The following is a 20,750-nucleotide window of genomic DNA, read 5'->3' on the forward strand; positions in this document are numbered from 1 at the left end:
TGATGCCTGTACTTTCCCTCCTGTCACTGCTGTGTAAATATTAATACACTCAACAGGCTGTGTGAGTGAACACACGCTGTTATTAAGCCTGTTAAACTTTGGGGTTGAGAAGTGGGACTGGACGGGGAGGAGGTCTGGATGAGCCTCCTGGGGGCAGACAGCTAATTCAACAGAAACACTCCGGTTAGTTTTGGTCTGAATTTGAGTCTAAATGCTCAAACTGTTTTATGTTTTTTACACGAGTGTCCGACAATGTTCGGGGGTCTCGTCTCGTACCGAACATCTGCTACGCTTCACCAGCAGGATGCTTTATGGTACACATGCAGACATGTGGGAGCAGACACGAGACTGACGATGTCTCAAATGTTGTGCTACTGTGAAAACAAGAGGAATGTACATGTCTGCTGGCAGGTCAATGTGGATTTTGGAAGGATGAATGATGCTTGTACTGGGGGATCATGTACAACAGATCCTGCATACAAGCACGACAAGGCCCAGGCATTCAGAGCTGGCCATTCAAGGCTTATGATAAAGATATTTTATTATTTAGAGGATACAGACCAGTTTGACAGTACTTCACAAAAACAAATGTTGAGGTACTGGATTATGTTTTTTTATTTGCTCCAGAAAACAACTAAAATCACTGAATTCAACAATATTAAATGTGTAAGATTATCATTATTATTTTGCTGTTGATTGTAAGTCTCAACATGTTGCATATACTGCACAACAGATATAGACATTCCAACTTATTACTGTTTATTCAGACTTAATTCACTGCTCTTACAGCACAGAACACACATTACCACAAACCTGTAAATCCATATTTGGAACAATTTCACTTTCACTTTTTTAACATTATGCATTTTTGTTACAATTGGTCTTGTACCTTACTCTAAAAGGGCTTGTTAGCTTTTAAATGGTTGACAGTTTCTGTTTTACATGTGACAGTTTCATTGCCAGCTGTGATTATAAGTACAGTAAAATAGTCTATCAAACCCAGCCTGGGCAGAAAACACAATCTCAGGAAGCCTCAGACATCAGAGACATATTGTGTTGTGCCCTTTAAACAGTCTCCATTTATCTACATCACGTGTAGGAAAATAGTATTTTGAGTTTTATAAAGTGAAGAATGACTGACTGAGACAAGACGAGACGAGATCATATATGAGTCAAGAGACGTCAGTGACGTTAATGCCTCCTTTACACCTGCATATGACATCCTGAGTGTGTGTGTGTTCCTGTCCTTATACCGTTGTGAGGTCCATTTTAAGCATAGACCCAGAGTGAGGACATTTTTGGAAAGTGTGGACATGTTGGCCGGTCATCACTTCTTCAAATGGCTGTTTGAGGGTTAAGACTTGGTTTTAGGGTTAGAATTAGGTTTAGGTTAGGGTTAGGCATTAGTTTGGATGGTTAAGGTTAAGGTATGGGAATTAAGCACTTTATATACAGTCTATTGAATTAAGGCTAGGGAATGCATTATGCCAATGAGTGTCCTCACTAAGATAGAAGTACAAACACGTGTTTGTGTGTGTAAAAAATAACTCAACACCAGACTCTTTTATTTAATGACATTAAATATTTGAAAACCTCTGATGTGTGTAGTATTTGTAGTAGTTTCCTCTTATATAAATCCAGATTTACTTGTTTCAGTAGTGGTCGAACCTGTCCTGCTTGACTGAGAATTTTAGCAATTTAAATTTGGCTGTTGGAGGGCGACACCGTGCGGCCAGAGATGCTAACATCACATTCCAGAAAAGAAAAAAAACATTTCTGTACCTCTATAAGTATAATTTTTCTCAACAGTAAACAGTTTTTAATTAATTAATTTTTTCACGTCATGTGAAGTCGAGATACTAGAACTTTTATTTTCTGTTTTTTCTTTATTTGGTTTCGGTTTGGTCTGTGACGCGGCTGGTGACGTCACTCTCAGTGGACGGGGCACCAGGGGGGAAGCGGAGCGGCCACTTTGATCCTCTCACACAGGACAGCAGGAAGAGATGGCGCCTGAAATCACCTGCCGTGTTGTGACCTGGATGTTTGTGCTCGTGTTGGTCTCCTCTCTCGTCCCGACTGCGGCCTCCGCTGAGCAGACGAAGACGGTGGAGTTCAACGTTAAACCTGGAGGAGTCGTGCACACGTTCAGCCAGAGAATAGTGAGTGACAGTAGGAAGAGTCTTCATCTGACTCTGTTAGCTCAGATATTAAAACACCAGCTCACACACACATGTTTAACTTCATTTTTACATCATTTATTCATTTTTATTCATCCTCTGTGAGTTAGATTGTTGTCCAATAACCGTGTACGTTATTGTTATTACTCCATTGTCTTGTATTAGCCTTATATTAGAGTACTAGCAACATTAGCAAACACATTACGATCTGTTATGTTCGTAAAAGTCACGTTTCCGTCATGCAACGTTTGTTTATTTCATATATTTGACCTTAAAAACCACATAAATGAAAAAAACTACATCCACCTGGAGTTGCGGCGTGATGACGTCACGGCCGCTGAGAGGCTGACACGTCGCTGCCACAGCGGCTTCGCTGATTGGCTGAGCTGCAGTGAATGCGAGCTGCTGTTCTGGTTTGACAGGAAGTGTGAATGGCATTTCTGTCTAACAAACACTGTCATCTATTCACTCTTTGTTTTTATATTGTTTTTAAAGCATCATTGCATTTAATTATAACATACCCATCACAATCAGCCCGTTGTCATAGCAACACAAGCACAGGTGTCACTAGTAACATGGATGGTTGCTGTGGCTGCATAATAAGATGTAAACTATTATTATAATATAATGACCAATAAAGACATTTTTTGTGTCCTAATATTGATATTCTATGGGATTTAACTGTTACAAATCTGTGCAATTTCAATAACATATATGTGCAAGCCTGTTACACTGTATATACCCTGTTTACATTTATTTTATTATCCATATTTTCTTTGCTGCTCTTACAACTCAAATTTCCCCATAGTGGGAATAATAAAGGATTATCTTATCTTAAACCTTATATCTTATCTTATCTTACTAATTTAAGCAGTGTTTCCTCCTTCTGCAGATGTGAAACTGGTGCATGTAAATAAAATTAAAGCTGCAACTAACAGTTTTTATTAATGAATATAGTCTGTTAAGTATTTTTTCCATTACTCGATCAATCACTTAATCTACTAAACAAGGTGACTTTTAGCTTAGCTCGACCAACAATCCAAAAGCAGTAAATATTCATGTTTTAAAAACAATTGAAATATTTAATCAAAAGAATAGTTACCTATTCTTTTTCTGGGTTAAACTAACGGTTTCAGCTTTAAAGGAACAGTAGCCATGTTTAATGTCAAAATAAACCTGTGAAGTTATTTTCAACAATCAAACACTGTTACTGAGCCACAGACTGTATTTCCCCTCCTGTTCAGGTACACCCTGTGGCACAAATAATTAATAGATTAATGAAGTGTTATTGTTAAAGTAATTGATCGCTTAAGAATGAATGTAATATGTAGGATCTATGCTCTAACTGCCTCTCTTTTATTGCAGCTGGATTATGAATGTTCATTCACTTATGCTTCACAAGGGGGAACCAATGAGGTGAGTCTCTCTCTCTCTCTCTCTCTCTCTCTCTCTCTCTCTCTCTCTCTCTCTCTCTCTCTCTGTGTCTCTTTATCAGCCTGATTCACCACTTTATTAGATTTTTGATTACAGCAGATTATAAACTGAATTGTTCTTCTGTGTTTGTGCCAACAGCAATGGTTAATGAGTGTGGGCCTGAGTGATGAGGACACTCTGTTTTCCTGTTCTGTCTGGAGGTGAGACACACACACTCACACAGGCACATGCTGAGACACACACACACACACACACACACACTCTCTCAGCGGCTGCAGAGCTATCTGTGCTGACTTTTCTTCAGTTCAGTGACCCTGATGTTCAGTCAGTTTATCTTCAGTTAAATTCAGTCCCATCTGTTTGGGGTTACTGATCTTAGTTAATTGTGACAGTCACAAAGGTTAGAAAGAGACAAAATAAACCCACAAATGTTCCAACACCATTTAAATATATTCAAGACTGATTTCACAAGTGTGGGAATGAATGCAAATGACTTAAGAGTTGATAACAAATATTTCTTCTTCATTTCTTCCAGGCCTCAGGGGAAATCATACTTGTTTTTCACTCAGTTCAAAGCTGAACTGAAGGGAACCAAAATTGAATATGCCAACGCATATGTAAGTATAAAGAAACACTGTTTAGAATTTTTTTCAACTGTAGCTGACTTTTAAAACGCCCAATAATGTTAACTAACCAACGTTCATTAAAGAAACTACAATGTCACTTGGTAGAGCACACACCTCTGCAAAGGCAAAGCAAGTTTTTTCATTAACATTTATGATTTATTCTCTTTGAAAAACACCTAATCTAACAATGTTAAAAATATCTTTAAAAAATCAATATTTCCCCTGACCCATACTGCATCCTTCTACCAAGTTTTGTGGAAATCCGTTCTGTAGTTTTGTGTAATCCTGCAAACAAACACAGACGAGAACATTGCCTCCTTGGTGAAGTTAATTAAGGGTAACCACAAATGACATGGCTTGTGTTCCAGTCACTTACATCTTGGAATGATTGGTTGGATCATAGAACAAGTTAAATGTCACGGTAATTAAACTTAAAATCCAGTTTCGGTGAATGTTCTTCTTGTGAAACACTAAGCTAACTAAATTGTGTATCAGTTGCCTCTCCCTTGTCGTCAGTGTTGTAAGATGTTGGAAGCCAGATTGCACCACAACCTGCACAGTATAGTTATAATGCTGTGGGTGCAACACAGGATGAACCTTCCCCTGTGTTTTTGCTCCTCAGCTCTTCTCCTGTATGATTAGTTGGAGTGGAGCTTGTGCTGGACAGCAAAAAGCTCACAGGACTCCACTCGCTAACAAAGACAAATTGCAGTAATGAGTTTTTCCTTGATATTACCTCGCTGCTCCAGGCTCCCTGTCAATGAAGAGATTAAAGCTGGCCATACTGGGCCCAAATAAGTTAAGAGGTTAGAATCTAACGTGTCTGCACAAATGTCAGAAAACCAAGGCTAAATATTGTTGATGAACATTTTTGCATAGCCTGCAAGTAAAAACCCTCCACCTATACACCAGCAGTGCAGCAGTACATTAGTCAGGGTGAGGGGTAAAATGCAAGGCAGGTTTGTTTGTCCAGCAGTTTCCTCACTTGATTGAAAATAGAAGGAAACGGCTGTCACTTTGTTATCTTGGTTTCTGAGTCTATTGTTTTGCAACTGTGGGTCTTGTTCCTGGACATGCATGTGTGAATGCATGTACTATTCATGCATAGAGAGGTCCTTGTGTTTCTAAATTCATCTTATCAGACCTTTGTGCTGTCAAGCTTGCTGAGATCCGGAGGCATTTCACCCCACCTGCAACTAAGTGTTATTTTCACCATCAATTGGTGTGTTGGTTATTTCTCTAATCAAACAAGTGAAAAGCAGCAAATGCTCCAATTCTTTGCAGGTTAACAGTTGATTAATTGTTTCAGCTCTAGATTTAAGAAGGTTTTTACCCAACCACAAGTGAATGTTATCCAATTCCCAGTCAATGAAATGTCAGCATCTTCAAGTTTCTGCTGACTTCTTTTAGCCTGTGGAGTCAGAGGTCTGGCTATGTGAAATTAAAATTCCAGTGTGTAGGATTTAAGGGGATTAAACGCCGGCAGAAATCAAATATGATTAAGCAACGTTGTGTTTTCATCAGCTTACAATGAGCCCTTTAAATCTACATTGGGAGTTTACCCTGTTTCTACAGAAGCCCAGAACAGACAAACCAAACACAGGCTCTAGAGGTGATGACCTTTCACATTTGTTACCTTGAGCTCACTGTAGGTCCTCCCACATGCGTTCAAGGGGAGGTTGAGGTGAGGGGTATTTAGTTTGGCTGTAAAATGACACTTAACCACTAGATGACACTAAATCCTACACACTAATGTCACCTCACATCATCAGAGACAGAGCAGTGTAACTCTGCACTGTGAAGTTCTGAGCACAATTGAATAAAACATGTCGTCCCTCGCACTTTGGACGTGTCTTTTGCTTTACTTAACAACCCCTCCTGTCAAACTTATGTCTCCGTGGAAACCAATTATGTACTCCCCATGTTCCTGTACATTTTAAATCCATTGTCCTCTAATGATGCATCAAGCCGCACTGGCTCGTACCAACACACACACAAAGACATTAAGAAAAAAATAAAAACTTTATTTGTCCTGGAAGTCGGGCTCTGAATAGTCGTGTCTCTGCACGTAATGTTTTATGGAAGGTTAATGTCTGGACTGTGTCTGAGCTCAGTCACTCAGTGGAGGTCTGCGTATCGGATGTGGTCATCAGTGAAGTTCACCTTGACACGCCTCCTTCCCGCAGCAAGGACAGTAGTGTCACTCTGTCATTGAGAGCACATGTTCCATCCTCCTGCTCTGGCTCTGAGCCCTGCAAACAGAAAACAACACATACAACTTCACTATGATGGGACAGGAATAACCTCGCATACACCCCCACACAGCAGCTCCTTGACCTTGTCGTCACATCCTCCAGCTTTCCCAGCCCGTCTGCTGTTCCGCCTCTCATCCTGTTCATTTTTCTCTCTTTCTCCTTGTTCCTTTTCTTCTCCTCCTCCTCTTCATCACCGCCGCTGTATGTGACTCCAGTCCCAGACTGCAGGGGCAGGACAGAGTGACGTGCCTCTGAGGCCGGACGAATTCACCATAGGAGACTCAACAGGTGAGAAATTGATCAACTCCCACTGCTTGTCACTCTGACTCCCTCTCCCTCTCTCCATCACACCCCCAGCCCCCTGCTGACTTCCTTCTTAAGGATAAGCATATGTTCCAGCAGGGAGTGGGTTGCCACTTTGTCCCTGTAGCTTTAATTGTTCTTATTCAGTTTCAGCAGAAAATCTCCACTTTGGGTCTTCAGTTCCAGACTGTAATTATCAACAAGTCAAACTGAACAGAAATGTACAGTAACTTCATTTTCAGCAGATGAGGCTGAAAATAAATTCAGGAATGATACTTAGGGATTGAGTCCTAAACAGTTGTGTGTCACCTAAATGTACCTTTTAGTTGCCATAGAAGTACGTCAGTGAAGTGGCTTGTAACTCGCATACCTACGAACCGAATATATTCATATTTAGTAAGCTGCCGATTTTCCACCGGGAGGAGCTGTTCAGTCATTGATACACCAGCTTTCATAAAGACTAACCAGCACCACCTATTCTAAACAAAAGTAACTGCAACTTAGACCTACCTGCAAAATTTAACTTCCCTTCAAACCCAAAATCTTTTTTAATTTCAAATTAATTTTTTTATTTCATTATTTAACGGTTGAACAAATAGAACCCAATAGAACAAATCCGAAGGTTAGGCTAAACTAGCTGTTTCCCTTAACCTTTAGTCTTAATGCTAAAATGGGCTTGCCCCATCCTGTCTCTAGCTCTGTACAGATATGATACTGATCCTTTTGGAAATCCTGTAGTTGGCTTACATTGCTTATTATCCTTTTATCATCCCTCTATCCCGCCCTCGTTTCTTTTTCTTTGCACAACCTGTGAGGACTCTCCGCCTCTTTCATCCAAGTGAATGTGAAGAATAGCAGATACGCTGTGAGCAGAATGATCACTAAGGTCTCACTTATCCAGCAAATAATATGCTCTAGTGAACAGAACTATTACATTTTCACAACCTCACACCTCTGACACAACAGCAGCTCTAATAAGAAAACAAATGCAGCTGTATCACTCGTTGCCTGCAGGTGCCACAAGTGTGGGGGGGGAATGCAGCAGCTATAAAGAGCTACAGGGATGACGTATTGTTGTAGACCAACCCAGGAGTTATCATCCCCCTCATACCTCAACAAAGAGGCTATGGGGTTTTTCCACTGGCCTTTAGATAAATGCAGAAATAGGAACTGTGACAAACACAAGCTTACAATACTTAAACATTTTAATCAGCCAGAAAAAAACAACTCTTTTTTGGTATTTGAAGCCTAAAAGCACTTGTCAGAAATTAATTACTGATTATATAAACAATCTACACCACTGTTGCTACTAAGCTTCCAAACACACAACAACTTTTCTACTTGGAAAGTTAGTAATTGTTCAGAATAGTGTGAGTATAAACACAACAAGGCTGTGAAGGTGGACTCATGGTCTGTTTTAATGTGTCTCGTGAGCCCATCAGCCTCTGTAGCCTCATTTGGTTGCTTAAAGCTTTAAAAAATCACGAGTGAAGAAGTAATAACTATATTTGTTGTCATAGAATAAAGTTTGAAAGTCTCTTGAGCTTGTGTGAAACGCAGACCTTATTTCAGACCAATTAAAAAAACATCAACTTTCGGAAAAAAAGGGAACCAGAAGTGTTACAAATACCAACTTATTCCCAGTTCAGGGACTTATTCTTGCAGCACTGCATTACTTCCCTTGCCTATAGATGGCGCACATCTACATCTGCTGTTTTAAATCGCCTGCTGCTGTTACTGTTCTTGGCAACAGGCAGCAGGTCGGACTGGACCTGCAGCTCTGAAACTGCTGCCTCTGCAGCTCTGCAGTCAGACGATGCTGGCTGGGTTCAGGTGCTTTTGAATCGCTGACACTGTTTGTCCTTATTTTTGTAATAATCTTGTCTCTGACAGCAATTTACTCTCTCTCCTGACTTCTAGTGACCCACAATGATGGCAAGTTCAACGCTCAACTCTCCAAACTGACGGCCATCGGACGGACACAGCACGATGAGCTGTAACCGGTCAGAAGACTGACTCTGCTCGGGTCACGTTTTGACCAATGGGAGCAGCTGGATGAGCTCTGAGCTGGGCCTCTCTGTTTCAGCTCAGCGGTTAATGAAGGATGGATCTGAATCCTGAGTGACAACCAAAGTTGGAAGTAGGATGATACTGATGTTGCCTTTGCAGCACCTTCTCTGTCAGAACATTAATTACTGTACCTGGTTATTCTCTTACCTCAGTAGATTTATGCTACTTGGGACGGAAATAATAAAATGAGGAAGCGTCAGTTGAGTTTCCAGATTTCGTTTTTTTTAACATAGTGTCCTAGTTAAAATTCTGCCATAAGATAAAGTGCTTCCATAGTTGTTTCTTAGTTTTTGAGGCTATAAGATTTACAGTGAATAAATCTGCCCTGATCCACAGGGGACGTATGTGAATGTACAGAGGATTGGTGTGTGGGGGTTTGTTGAGTACAGATAACACATTTAGAGTCGGGAGGGATTTATCCTTCTTGTGTAATCCTGAGAGGAAAGTGAGTAATCCCCCTGTATCATCGTGGCACACACATAAACAATTACATTTTTTTCCTCAATCTCATTCCGCTCTGAGCTGCTCTTGAGACGACGCTGCGGTCTCTTGTCTGTTTATCTTCATCTGTTCCAGATAACTGAAAGCATCACATTTGATTCCCCGATATCACAATTCTGTATCATTTGTGAAAACTTGTTCCTTTTCTGCTTCTTTTTGACCAGAAACTGTGCTCGTAATAAAGCAGATAGCGGCTTCATCATTTGGAATTAAGAGAACATTATACACGGTCATGTAAATAAAAATAAATGAAAAAAATTAATAAAAAGCCTCTTGAGTCCTGAAAGATTTTTTTCTATCCAGTGCACACAAGACAACAAATCAAACGTAGCGTGAAAACACCAGAAAGTCTTATTGACCGGCGCGTCAGATCAAAAGCTCAGACTGGAAGAACTGAGAAATCAGGCAGACTGGTCCTGATTTTATACTGTTTTGTTCTATTTTACACCATCAGAATCAAAAAGTGATAATGAGTGCATAAAACTTACAGTGTGTCTGATTTCCTTTCTTAAACAGGATAAAAATACCATAGTTTGGGACAGAAATTGTTTGAATCGGTTATAGTTTAATAGAAATATCCTCATTACACGCCTGTAGCTAACAATTCAATAATGATCACAAAAGTCCCTTATTCTGCTTCTTTTTTTTTTTAAACCCACTCTTTTCTAATTCTGTGACATTTTACTGAACTTTCAGTTACTTTATGTGAAATTAAACCAAAGCTAAATATAGTGTGTGCACAGACGTTTGGCTCTTGAACGCTTTGCTTTCATCCTTTAGTGTCACATGTGGATCAGAGAGGATATTGTGCATGTTTCAGAAGTACGTCATTATAAGGGTCCCTCTGGTCCCTCGCTCCTCTCCCTGCTCTTATGGAGTGGGCAGGATTACCTTTATCTTTCCTACACTGATCCGACCTTCTTAGATCCACACAAGTGTCCAGAGGATGAGGTCTGGGGACAACTGTGGTCGGAACAACTTCCTGAGGTTCGTACCTTGTTTGGCCTCGGTTTGGTTTCTCTCGTCTGTCCTCTGGAGTTGAGGAAGTGCTCAACTGGGATGTTTGTTGTGTGTCCCTTTTTGTCCCCATCAAGACGTCACATCAGGAAGTACCCACGTCCATATCCTGACCGGGAAATCAAACAAGATGTTACTTCTTTTCTTTTCTTTTTTTTGTTTTCTACTTCGTGATCGTTTATGATTCATGATGAAATGTGATGTATGTTTCAGTAAAGACATGTTGTCACTGCTCTGGAGATGAGTCTGTGTTTTTTGTCTTGTTGTGTGAGATCACAGTGATCTGATGGAACCCCCCGTGGCTCATCAAAGGCTAAACATGAAAAGAGGAAGTGCCAGTCAGTAAATATTCTGAGCACTGTCAGAGCTTTGAGATGAACATTTTTAACAGTTTTACAACCAGAATTAATATATTCCTAATTAAACTCAATTAAAACCCCAAGTTTCCAGCATACAAATGAGACTTCATATGAAACTTGGTATTGAAATGAGTATTATGAAGATATTGCTTCAAAAAGTACTGTGAGCCTACTCAATTAACATATATTGTTCTCAGATAAATGTTTGCATGAGATAAAGCGCTTCCATTGTTTCTTCCTAATTTCTGGGGAGCGAGGCTTTGCAGAGAGGATCTACTAAATCCTGAGCTTTTATATACGGTCTGTGATCCAGAGGCACATATGGGAATGTATGGAGCACTGATCTTTGTGGGCTTATAGAGATATAGTGTCTGAAGGGATTTATTCATTTTATGTTAAGCCAAGAGAAAATCAGTATACTTGATTGTCCTCAATTGGCATCCGTGGTTTATCATTTGTAATACAACTGCGAGTGATGTAGCAGAAAAATGTAGCAGCGACTGTAACTATAAAACTCCTGAATTTATTGCGAGGAAATCTGTTGCGTAGTCGCACTTTGACAGAGCCGAGTTTCATTGAGATCACAACGCATGAGCTGTGCCAAGAAACTCCCACAGTCTCCTGCTTGTAATTAATGCATCGTATAGCAAAGCTGTGGCACTTCCAGAATCTAATTTCCAGTTTTTTTTGGCCTCGTGGAAACAAAATTTGACACTTTGTTCCCAGGATGGTTGTTCCATTGAGTCATAAGTCTCTGCAGCACAATAGCTCTTTGTTTAGCATCGGTTGAGTGTGTGTGCGCGACTCGGAGCTGCCTCTATGCTGTCATCCAGCCCCTAAACAAATGTAAACCATCAGGTACCATTCCCCTCCCTGTACAGCCATTAAAACGATATATACACTCAATGCTGCAGAGCACGGGCTTAGTTTACAATGGCCTCCATTCACAAGCTTTGATCAGGAACATCTATAATCATTCTAGCAGCGTATATCTGGCCGGTCCACCACTTTGAGACTGAAGTAAAACCTATTGTGTCGATTTCCATGAACCTTTACTGAGATACTCCTGCTGCCCAACTGGTTTCAGTGACCTTTTTGTTCTTGGGGAATAAAAAAAAGAAAAGAAAAAGAGCTTTAGCTTTTCCGACTTCACCTTTTTGTTTGTTGTCTTACAAGTGCTCAGTTTTATCTTGTGACCTGTCATCATCAGGTACACATTTTCAATTGGCTCACGTCTGATGCATCTGCACTTTGTGTTTACTGCTAATTAACAAAGGTCAGCATGCTAACTCTGGTGAACCTGCTTAACATGTTTGCATTTAGCACAAAACCCCTCTGTGTAAGAACAGCCTCACTGAGCCACCAGCTGTCTTTTCCCATGCGAGAGACCAATAAAATATACAGTTATTTACCAGAGTTGACGTGTGCAAAGTTTGATGAGTATTTGAGCATTTTTAGCTTCTCAAAAATGGGTCAAAAGTAAAAAAAAAAGAAAAGAAAATAAGATACATAATATGCTCCTTGCACCATTCAGTGCTCGGGCCCTAATAACAACAGCTTCATCCTAAAGGACAGAGACAAAAGTTGGCTTTGAGCTGCAGTAACATTTCAGAGAGGATGACATCAAATGACTTAATTCAATCTGCTGTGCTGTATGTAATCAATCCGGGACTCCAGCGTCTTTTTTTCCCTTCCTCCCTCTCTCACACACCTGCCCCCCCGCTTCTCTCTCTTTGCAGCTCCTGACATTTGGAGGGGAACAGATGGAGATAGCGGCCGGGTCGGTCGAGCCAGAAGCAGCAAAGGAGAGGGGATTTTTACCCAGTGAAGGGAACAACGGAAGGCCAGCGGCCCCCCCCCCCCCCCCCGTCTCCCCAGACACACATGTCGATTGCCTGGGCTCGTGACCCAGTCGTCGAGAGCGGCTCGGCCTGCTCTCTTCTTACCTGGCCTCGCTAAGTTTTCTGTCTCGTCATCTGTCGCAGATCTCTGACCTCTCTGACCCTGCGTGTCTTCCACACCACTGAGCCAAAGTGACCCGAGGTGCACTGAGCTCTCATTGTATCATCTCAACCCCTGACAGCAATTATCCGACCCAGACAAAACAGACACGTGTGAGTGGAAGTGTCTGGGTGCATGGGATGAAGCGCACCGAAAGTAATGCGCTCTCACTTCGTCGCATCATCTTACAATAATTACAATTTCCCTCATAGTTCTTTCTAATTAGAGCTTCTCCTTTTGCCCTTTAACTGTGCGAGCTGCAGTGCGAAGCGAGCATCTGTACGGAGGCTCTTGTTAGTAGATCAGTAACCCAGACAGCTGTTATGATGCCCTGTGTATGTTCTGCGTACTCAAGAGATGTGTCAAGAAGGAGAGAGGGGAGAAAGACGTCAGCAGAGCCAAGCTGTTCCTCCTGACATACTCACCCCGAGTTGCAGCTCTGTCCTGTCACCTTGGAAACTTGGTCTTAGTTTAACTTGGCGAGCCCTTAAATCACTCCTCGCTCCTGCAGACTCCGTGGCTGGTGCTTTGAATGTGGCTCAGTTTGATCGGCCTCCCACTCCTGCTGCTTGTCTCACACCGTGGTCGAGAGCAGCTTTCTTTTCTCTGGATACGGAGGCGCTTTGCGGGTCTCCTTCACTTTCTTTGTGTGGTCAGAGAGTCTGTGGTGGGGGTAAGGTGGAGGTTTGCGACCTCGGCGACCTTGCGCCACTGATGGTTTAGCTGGGGCTGCAGAGGCAGTGCACACCTGTGACTTTGCGTGAACAGGCCCCGCTGAGGACGCTCGCTTCTCTCTCTCAACGCTGGTCGCCGTTTGAGTTTGTGAGTCTGTGGGTGGGCAGCTGGCAGATGGAGGCTGGGCCGATGATGGAGGGAGCGAGCCAGCACATGGGTGGTCGCGTTGTGGGGTCTGGTAAGAACCTACTTTGGTCTCGATGATGACAGACGGGCTGAGGGCAGGGGGTGGGTGAGGCTTTGGAGACAGCGGGGTGGGAGGGGAGACAGGGCTGACCCTGATGAAGGAGGATGGACCAGGGGATTGAGGCCGAGAAACTGGGCTTCTGGAGGAATGGAGGTTTACTGTGAGGGGGGAGAGACCAGGAGTGGGAGGTCGGACGGGGAGGTTTCTTTGGGGATGCAGCGTAAGGTCATGGGAAGTGAGGTTCTGCAGTTGACTTGGACCAGATGAGGGGGGGTTATTGCTGTACGGCAGCAGTCCACCTTTTCTGGGAGAAGACCCAAGAGTGCAGGCGAAGCGCAGAGTTCGGCCCCTGTCGGATGAGAACACCGGGCACAGCTGCACACTGGGTGGAGACTGGCCCCTGCTATGGTGACCTCTCCTGAGGGTGCCAGATGAGTCAGTGGTTCCTGGCTGCTCTCCAGGCTCTGAGGGCCTCCGACCGGTGCTGCATATTGTCACCTCGGAGTCCGAACTGGAGCTGCTGTCGCTGGGAGGCTTGGCCCTGTCGCCTCCTCTAGTGCCCTGCTCCTCCTCCTCCTCGTTCAGATCAATGGACGAGGTTAGATAGTCGATCTGCTGCACCACCTAGAAAATACAAACAATGATGGAGGGAGTGCATTGTGAGGATTTATAATAAAGAATAAAATAATAGAAACACTCCACTGACTGTACACAGGCAGATCAGTTTACTTCTCATGAGGAGAACTATGAATGAACAGTATTAATGAAAGTAAAGCTCTGGATTTTTATGAACTAGAGGAGTGGAGTGTGAAAGATGTGGATGTTACCCGGCAGGCAGCGTTTAATCATTAAGTTGCATTATGGGACATGTAGGCTGCAGCCTTTCTGAAGCTTGACCTCAACCAGGTGTGTGTGTGTTCCTGTACTTATATCTTTGAGAGGACCAAGCGTAGACCTTACAAAGGGAGGACATTTTTGGAAAGTGAGGACATTTTGACCGCTCTTGTGATTTCAGATGTCGTATTTTTTACAACTAACAGTATCATACCAAAGATGTTCAATTTATAGTCATCAAACAATTAAAAGCAACACGTCTTCACATTTGAGAAATTGGGAAACAGAATATTTAAAACATAAAAAATGACTCATACGATCATGAAAGTCTGCTGTTTCGGTTGATTCTTCAACACTATATTATTATTATGAGAAGAGTGCTCTTTCATTTGGAGAAGCAAAGGACGCGGTATCCTCTAGATAGTAATAAATATCTCAAATGATAGAGTTTTGGGTGATTAATTCTTCTGCATTAGGCTGCATTTATAATTTAGAGCATATTTGCGGTCGACTCTCAGCAGATGTATTGCACTAATCTGTGAGCAAGTCACATGAGCTTGTAGTACTTAGTGCAAAAATGTTTACCTCAGCCTTTAGAGGATGAGAGCACCATTACTGGAAATGTGTAAGCTAAATTTAAGTGGGTTTCCCTTCTAATAACTCTCAGTGGATAGTGTGTAATATATCACACACAGGCAAACCAGTACATCTATGCATGTTTTTGAATGTTTGCAGAGTGTACAGTATGCACATACACACAAATTCACACAGTCACGTGGGTGGACACACACACACTCTCTCACACACACACACACACATGATCTAAAAAAGCCTGGAGAGAGATTGTAGAAAATTACACTGGGGGAAATGTTTGACCCAACTCTCCACCTGCTCAACGTGCACAGATAAATCCTCGGCCCCTGCAAGAACAAATGAATTATTGTTTTGTTCCCTGTGTTCAACAGCATCCTTGCCGATGTCAAAAGATGACCTGGTTTGTCTCTTTTTTTATGCTGTAGCTTTTTGGGCGAGGCATTTCATATTAATACTTTGAAGCACAGTGTGTGTGTGTGTCTGTGTGTGTGTGTGTGTGCACGTCTAGTGACTGTGGGCAGGTGCTGCTTGTTAATGTCAGGAATCAGACGAGATAAAAGAGCAGAGGACCCTGGTTTGTCGTCTGCTGCTCCCATGAGTGTTTATAAAGACAACGGTTCTGACCCCTCAGGTCTTCACATACGATGCTGATGAGTGCTAAGGGATGTGTTTTCCTTTCATTTTCATTTTAACTCTTCCAGTTTAACCTTGCTGTCGTTTTCCTTGAAGTTCTGAGTCATAATGCAGCGTCTGCTTTGCCCAATTTCCTCAGCAGAGGATCCCTGTGTGAGCTTTGCCTTCCTGATGCTTTCTTCTCTCACGATCTGTGAGTCTTAAATGTTGCTGTAATATTTGTATAGTCCCAGTCTAAAATGCTTTAGAGGCTCACTCCAATTTCTTTTTATAATACAGATTTATTATTTAACAAAACCGAGAGTTGCTGCTCATGCAACAGAATGATAAAACAGGGCTTTGAAATAAATATGCTACCAAAGTCTTCTCTGGTGCCTTATCTTCTTTTGATCTGTCATCTCTGTTGTTCAAATTTGGGACTTTCTATCACAGTGTCGGTTTGCTACCCTCTCATCCCACCTTATATGCTCTTTCATCAGTGCTATATTAATACTGTCACACGAAAGACAAAAAAAAACCCGCAGCCAGGATGATGAGGTTATGGCACCTCGGGTTTAGCCGTGACCCCCCCGCAGATGGGGGATGAAATGGCAAGAGGCGAGATTTTTTCCATGTCACTTTTTTTCCCAGATGAGGAATGCGAGTTGGGAGATACTCGGACATAAATGGATTATAAGAAAGCCTCGGACACTATCCAGCTGCATGGGCCTGGAGCAGCATCTGTCAATAGGGAGGGAGAGTGGAGGAAGAGATGAGGAGGGGGGGGTGCAGAGAGGGAGGTTTTGCCTAATGTCACACAGCGTAATCTCAGCAATCTGTGAATGCAAGTATACAGTCTCATTCACCTCTAACCGAAATGTATGCATGAGTAGGTTCGGCGACAGAGACGACGGAGAAGAGTTGGAGAAACAGTTTGCGGGCTGCGGTGGATTCGTGCATCCCTGCTGCTGACTTTTGAATGCGTGTTAAATTCTGCTGAGGAAGTGCATTTGTAGTCTGCATTGTTATCCGTGAGGGTGCGAGCCCTCCAGGTTTTTTTTGCACAAGCATGAAAATTTCCAGAATGAGAAATATGTCTGAATAATTGAGAGAGGATGCAGTAACTTCTCTCTCCCATTCTCTATTCTCTGTTTTTTGGTCAGTCCTGGAAAGAACTGTAATGATTGAGCGGGTGAAATGGTTGGATATGAGACATTCTAGCCTTGTTGTGTCTTTTCTCACTGTTTCTTATCAACAAAAATCTGTCACCTCACCTCTCTCATTTCCTGGTGCACGTCCCTCAGCGCTGTGAGCACCTGCTCCAGGTTGTCCACCACCCGTTTGATCTGATTTCGAACTGCCTTCCTGCTGCAGCCCGCCTCCTTCCTCCCCGGCTCCCCTTCACTCTTTGGTCTGCGCCTGACTGACGTCTGCTTCTGGCCCAGGACGGCGATGTGCTCCGACACCGGCCTGGGTTTCCTGGGGCGTCGTAGCACCGTGGTGCAGCCCAGGCCTCTATGAGGGACCTCGGTGGAGAAGATGACTCCGTTGAGGGGCCCGCTGAAGCCCTCCACAGGTGGTTCTCTCAGCGCTGTCAGGTCTCTGTGGCTCTGGGAGTTCCTGCTCTGTTGTTTGATGTAGCTGAAGCTGGAGCTGAAGCCGTGCTGCCTCTCGATAAGTCCCTGAGTGTCTGGGCTGACCCAGCTGGATGAGTGCAGGTCTCTCTGGCGGTAAGTGGTTTGGCTGGCGTAGTCCCACACCTTCTCCCTCCTGTCCTCCATACACAGCACAACAGGCACCTCACAGTTCGGCTCCTCAACGAGCAGTGCGGGAACAGGAACCGGAGGGGGTACCACCAGGGGCCCGTATTTCTTCGCTGAGGTGCTGGTCCTGTCATTCTGTGAGTGAAGGAGGCTCAGCTGACCACTGTAGTTCCTCACCAATGTGTGGTTCTCCTTGGCAGAAGTAAAGCTGTTGACCGGACCCTGTGGCCCATCCCCTGGGCTGATTTGTGCGTTGAGGTCTGGGTCTAAATCTGGAGATTGGTTCCACCTGACAGGACTCTCCTCCCTCTGCTTCCCCAGACTCCCTGGCAGGATGTGGGGCCCCCTCAGCACCACCGGCAGCATCTTCGCCATCCCCACGCCATTGCACCGCAAGTCCCCCTTCTTTGTACGGCCCTTTCCTGGAAAGGAGAAGAAACCGATCCCCTTGGCTTTCTCCAGCGGGGTCAGGCTGCCGGGGGCTTCAGGGTTGGGTTTTTGCGGCCTGTTGAGCCCCAGGTCACTGCTGTGGTGGGACTTCAGACTGTTGCGCAGCCATGGGATGAAGTGAGGGGCGTGCGGCTTGAAGCCTTTCTGCTCCCCAGGCGCTGGAGCCCTGCTGTCAGAGAACATGGTGATGGAGGGTGTCCAGCAGCCTCACAGAAAGATGAAGAAGCAGAAGAGGTACAGGAGGACTCCTGAGACACAGAGAGCTTCCTCCTCTTTTTCCATGAATCTCCTCCTACCTTTGCCATCAACATAGACTCTATCCGCTCCGTCTTAAGTCTCTGTTCCCCTCTCCTACTCTCTCTCCAAAACTTTTATCCGCTTTTTCCCAGCTCGGCTCAGATCCCACCCATCTACTCCCCTTTCCCTGATGAAGCCTGCTCCTGTTTTTTATCGCCCTGCCTCTTTTCCCTTCTTCTTCTCCCTCTCCTGCTGCTTCCCCTCCCACTATCCTCTCCGTTGTAGTGCTATTGAGCCCCTCACCCCCTCATCGGGCCGGCCTTGGAGATGCCGATGGCCTCACTCTCCTCGTCTTCTCTGTCTGCCTGCCTGCGTATCACTGGTTCAGTAGCACTGGAGGCTTCCCGTCTCTCACTCCCTCCCTCCCTCCCTCTCTCTCTCTCTCTCTCTCTCTCCCTCTCTCTCTCTCTCTCTCTCTCTCTCTCTGTCTCTGTCTCTCTCTCTCCTTTCCTGTCTCTCTCTCCCCCCCGCACTGCACTGCGCCGCTGCCTCCTATCCTTGCTCTTTCTTCCTCCCACTCCCTCTCACTGCTCTAACTCCCTTTCTCTATTTCCCTCTCCTCTCCCCATCTGTCTCTTCTCGGCTCTCATCTGAAAACCCCTCATCATCCTCTGTCTTTGCAACTCTCCGCTCGTTTGCTCCCCCCCCTCTCCGTCACTCTCTCCTGCCTCCCTTCTCCTTCCCCACCTTCCATTTGCCAGAGAGAGCATCTGAACTTCAATCAAGACGCCAGCATTATTAATCCCCCGTTAGCCAATGTATATCCATGTGATTCCCCCTGCCACTGTTCTCATCTGATTACTCCTTCCCCGGCTCAGCCCTCCACAATTAAATGCTGCTTATAGGATACCAGAGGGGCTTTAGAGGAGTAGGGGAGGACGGCAGCAGGGAGGGATGGAGGAGGAACAGTGGGGAGGCACAGGGGCACATAATTGCGACCTACAAGATCACAGATCAGCAGCAGTTGGACAGAAACTATAAGCTGCCCCGGCTGCAAACAACAGCCTGGCTGCAGTAGCACACGCTCTCCCTGGTTTATTGTCAGCAAACAGTGTCACGTAACATCCCAGTGGTTTCCCTTGTTTTATTTTCTGCAGCACATCCAACTTCCATTTGTTCCAATTTTACCGAGACAGCTGCTATTTTCGGGTTTCTCATTCACATCCCAATTCTTGGCTGTCTGGATTAGATTTCGTGTGTCTGACAAGCCCAGAGATGCCTCCTAGGTGCCTCCACAGTCAACTGCCGCCGCATGCATGAGTCCCCCTCCTCACTGGCAGCATCCGAAATGAAAAGACGGCAGCGGAGCCGCACAACAGCGCTGACAGTTCGCTGTCACTCAGCAGCGAGACATACACGGCATCTGTCTTGCTGTTAGTCAGCATTGGCAATCTACTCCTCTGGTAGTGCCCTGTTGGAATGTGCCGTCACTCATATTTTACTATACAGGTACATTGAGGAGGATGGGGGAGAGAAAACAGACGCAGGCCTAATCTGCAGGCTAAGAAGATTCCTGCCTACATGTCGATGGACTGCTGTAATGAACACGAGGCTGGATTTAAAAGAAAAAACAATAAAGAGTGGAAGTAATAGAGCAGCCCCTCTTAATCCTGCAGAGCTTTCAGTTCCTGCACGACACAGCCACAGTGTGTTTCTATGTAACAGTTGGAGGCTGCTTCTGTATTTAAAGATGAAACCCTGAATGCACCGTTCATCTATACATGTCCACATTATCATGTTTAGAAGGTTTTATCATTCATGAGAGTTTCACATACACACACGCGCACACACACACACACACACACACACGCACACGCGCACACACACACACACACACACACACACACACACTTCTCTTAATCAAATATTTGTATTCAGCTAAAGTAAAACTTATGTGCAGCATCTTATTATGTCAGTGCTCACTTCCATTCATATTATATTTTTTAAATACATCCATGCACATTCACAGAAATATAAGACATAAAGAGATATGTGATTACAATTAGATAATCTGACAAAAAACAACAACGATGGTGTATATACTGGATTAAAGATAGGGTTGGTGATTTTGCAAAATTTGCAACAGATACATCACACCCCCTCCCATCAGCCCTCTCGTCAAAGCTGCACCCCCCCCCAACCTCACATGAGCGCTCACTGACTGACAACAATGACTGCTGGAGGCCGACTTTTCCGTGACTCGCTCGCTAACTTCTGACCATCGTCTCTGCTCCAGCGGTGTATGTCTCCCCCGGCTGAAGACTCCGGTCATGCTCAGTGAGAGCACAGGCAGGCAGGTCGATTAGCCAATGATTTTATTGTGTCTGAATGAAATGATACATGGTTGTGTTTATTACTTTCCAGCGAGAGCCACAGACACACCCGATTTTTTGATGTATTTATTTGATGGCTATTGGGTCATGAAGAGGATTTCAACAATTAAGATAAAAAGAGTTTCAGAAACAAATGACCAACCCTGTCTCTAAAGAAATATACATTGAATACAGTGGGTGGCACACAGCACCTCACAACACC

The 20,750-nt window shown here is 44.1% G+C and overlaps 2 protein-coding genes across 3 annotated transcripts; one reads left to right on the plus strand and one right to left on the minus strand.

Moving 5' to 3' along the window:
- Positions 1-1,925: 1,925 nt before the first annotated feature.
- Positions 1,926-10,509, plus strand: mydgf (myeloid-derived growth factor). The gene is made up of 6 exons (XM_034582879.1): positions 1,926-2,159; positions 3,543-3,593; positions 3,750-3,811; positions 4,147-4,228; positions 6,708-6,780; positions 8,716-10,509. Exons 1-6 carry the CDS (start codon positions 2,004-2,006, stop codon positions 8,793-8,795), a joined length of 504 nt encoding a protein of 167 aa, XP_034438770.1. The 5' UTR covers positions 1,926-2,003; the 3' UTR covers positions 8,796-10,509.
- On the minus strand, positions 6,241-18,777 carry LOC117760108 (serine/arginine repetitive matrix protein 1). Of its 2 annotated transcripts, none has more exons than XM_034582877.1 (4): positions 16,980-18,777; positions 13,195-14,289; positions 10,362-10,492; positions 6,241-6,489 (listed from the first exon to the last, which is right to left on the minus strand). In XM_034582877.1, the coding sequence occupies exons 1-2, from the start codon at positions 18,099-18,101 to the stop codon at positions 13,318-13,320; spliced, it is 2,094 nt and encodes a 697-aa protein (XP_034438768.1). In that variant the 5' UTR covers positions 18,102-18,777; the 3' UTR covers positions 6,241-6,489; positions 10,362-10,492; positions 13,195-13,317. The 2 variants fall into 2 exon arrangements, with proteins under 2 accessions (XP_034438768.1, XP_034438767.1); XM_034582876.1 differs by having other exon boundaries at positions 13,169-14,289.
- Positions 18,778-20,750: the final 1,973 nt, after the last annotated feature.

This window comes from Hippoglossus hippoglossus, chromosome 4, assembly GCF_009819705.1.
Source record: "Hippoglossus hippoglossus isolate fHipHip1 chromosome 4, fHipHip1.pri, whole genome shotgun sequence".
NCBI lineage: Eukaryota > Metazoa > Chordata > Actinopteri > Pleuronectiformes > Pleuronectidae > Hippoglossus > Hippoglossus hippoglossus.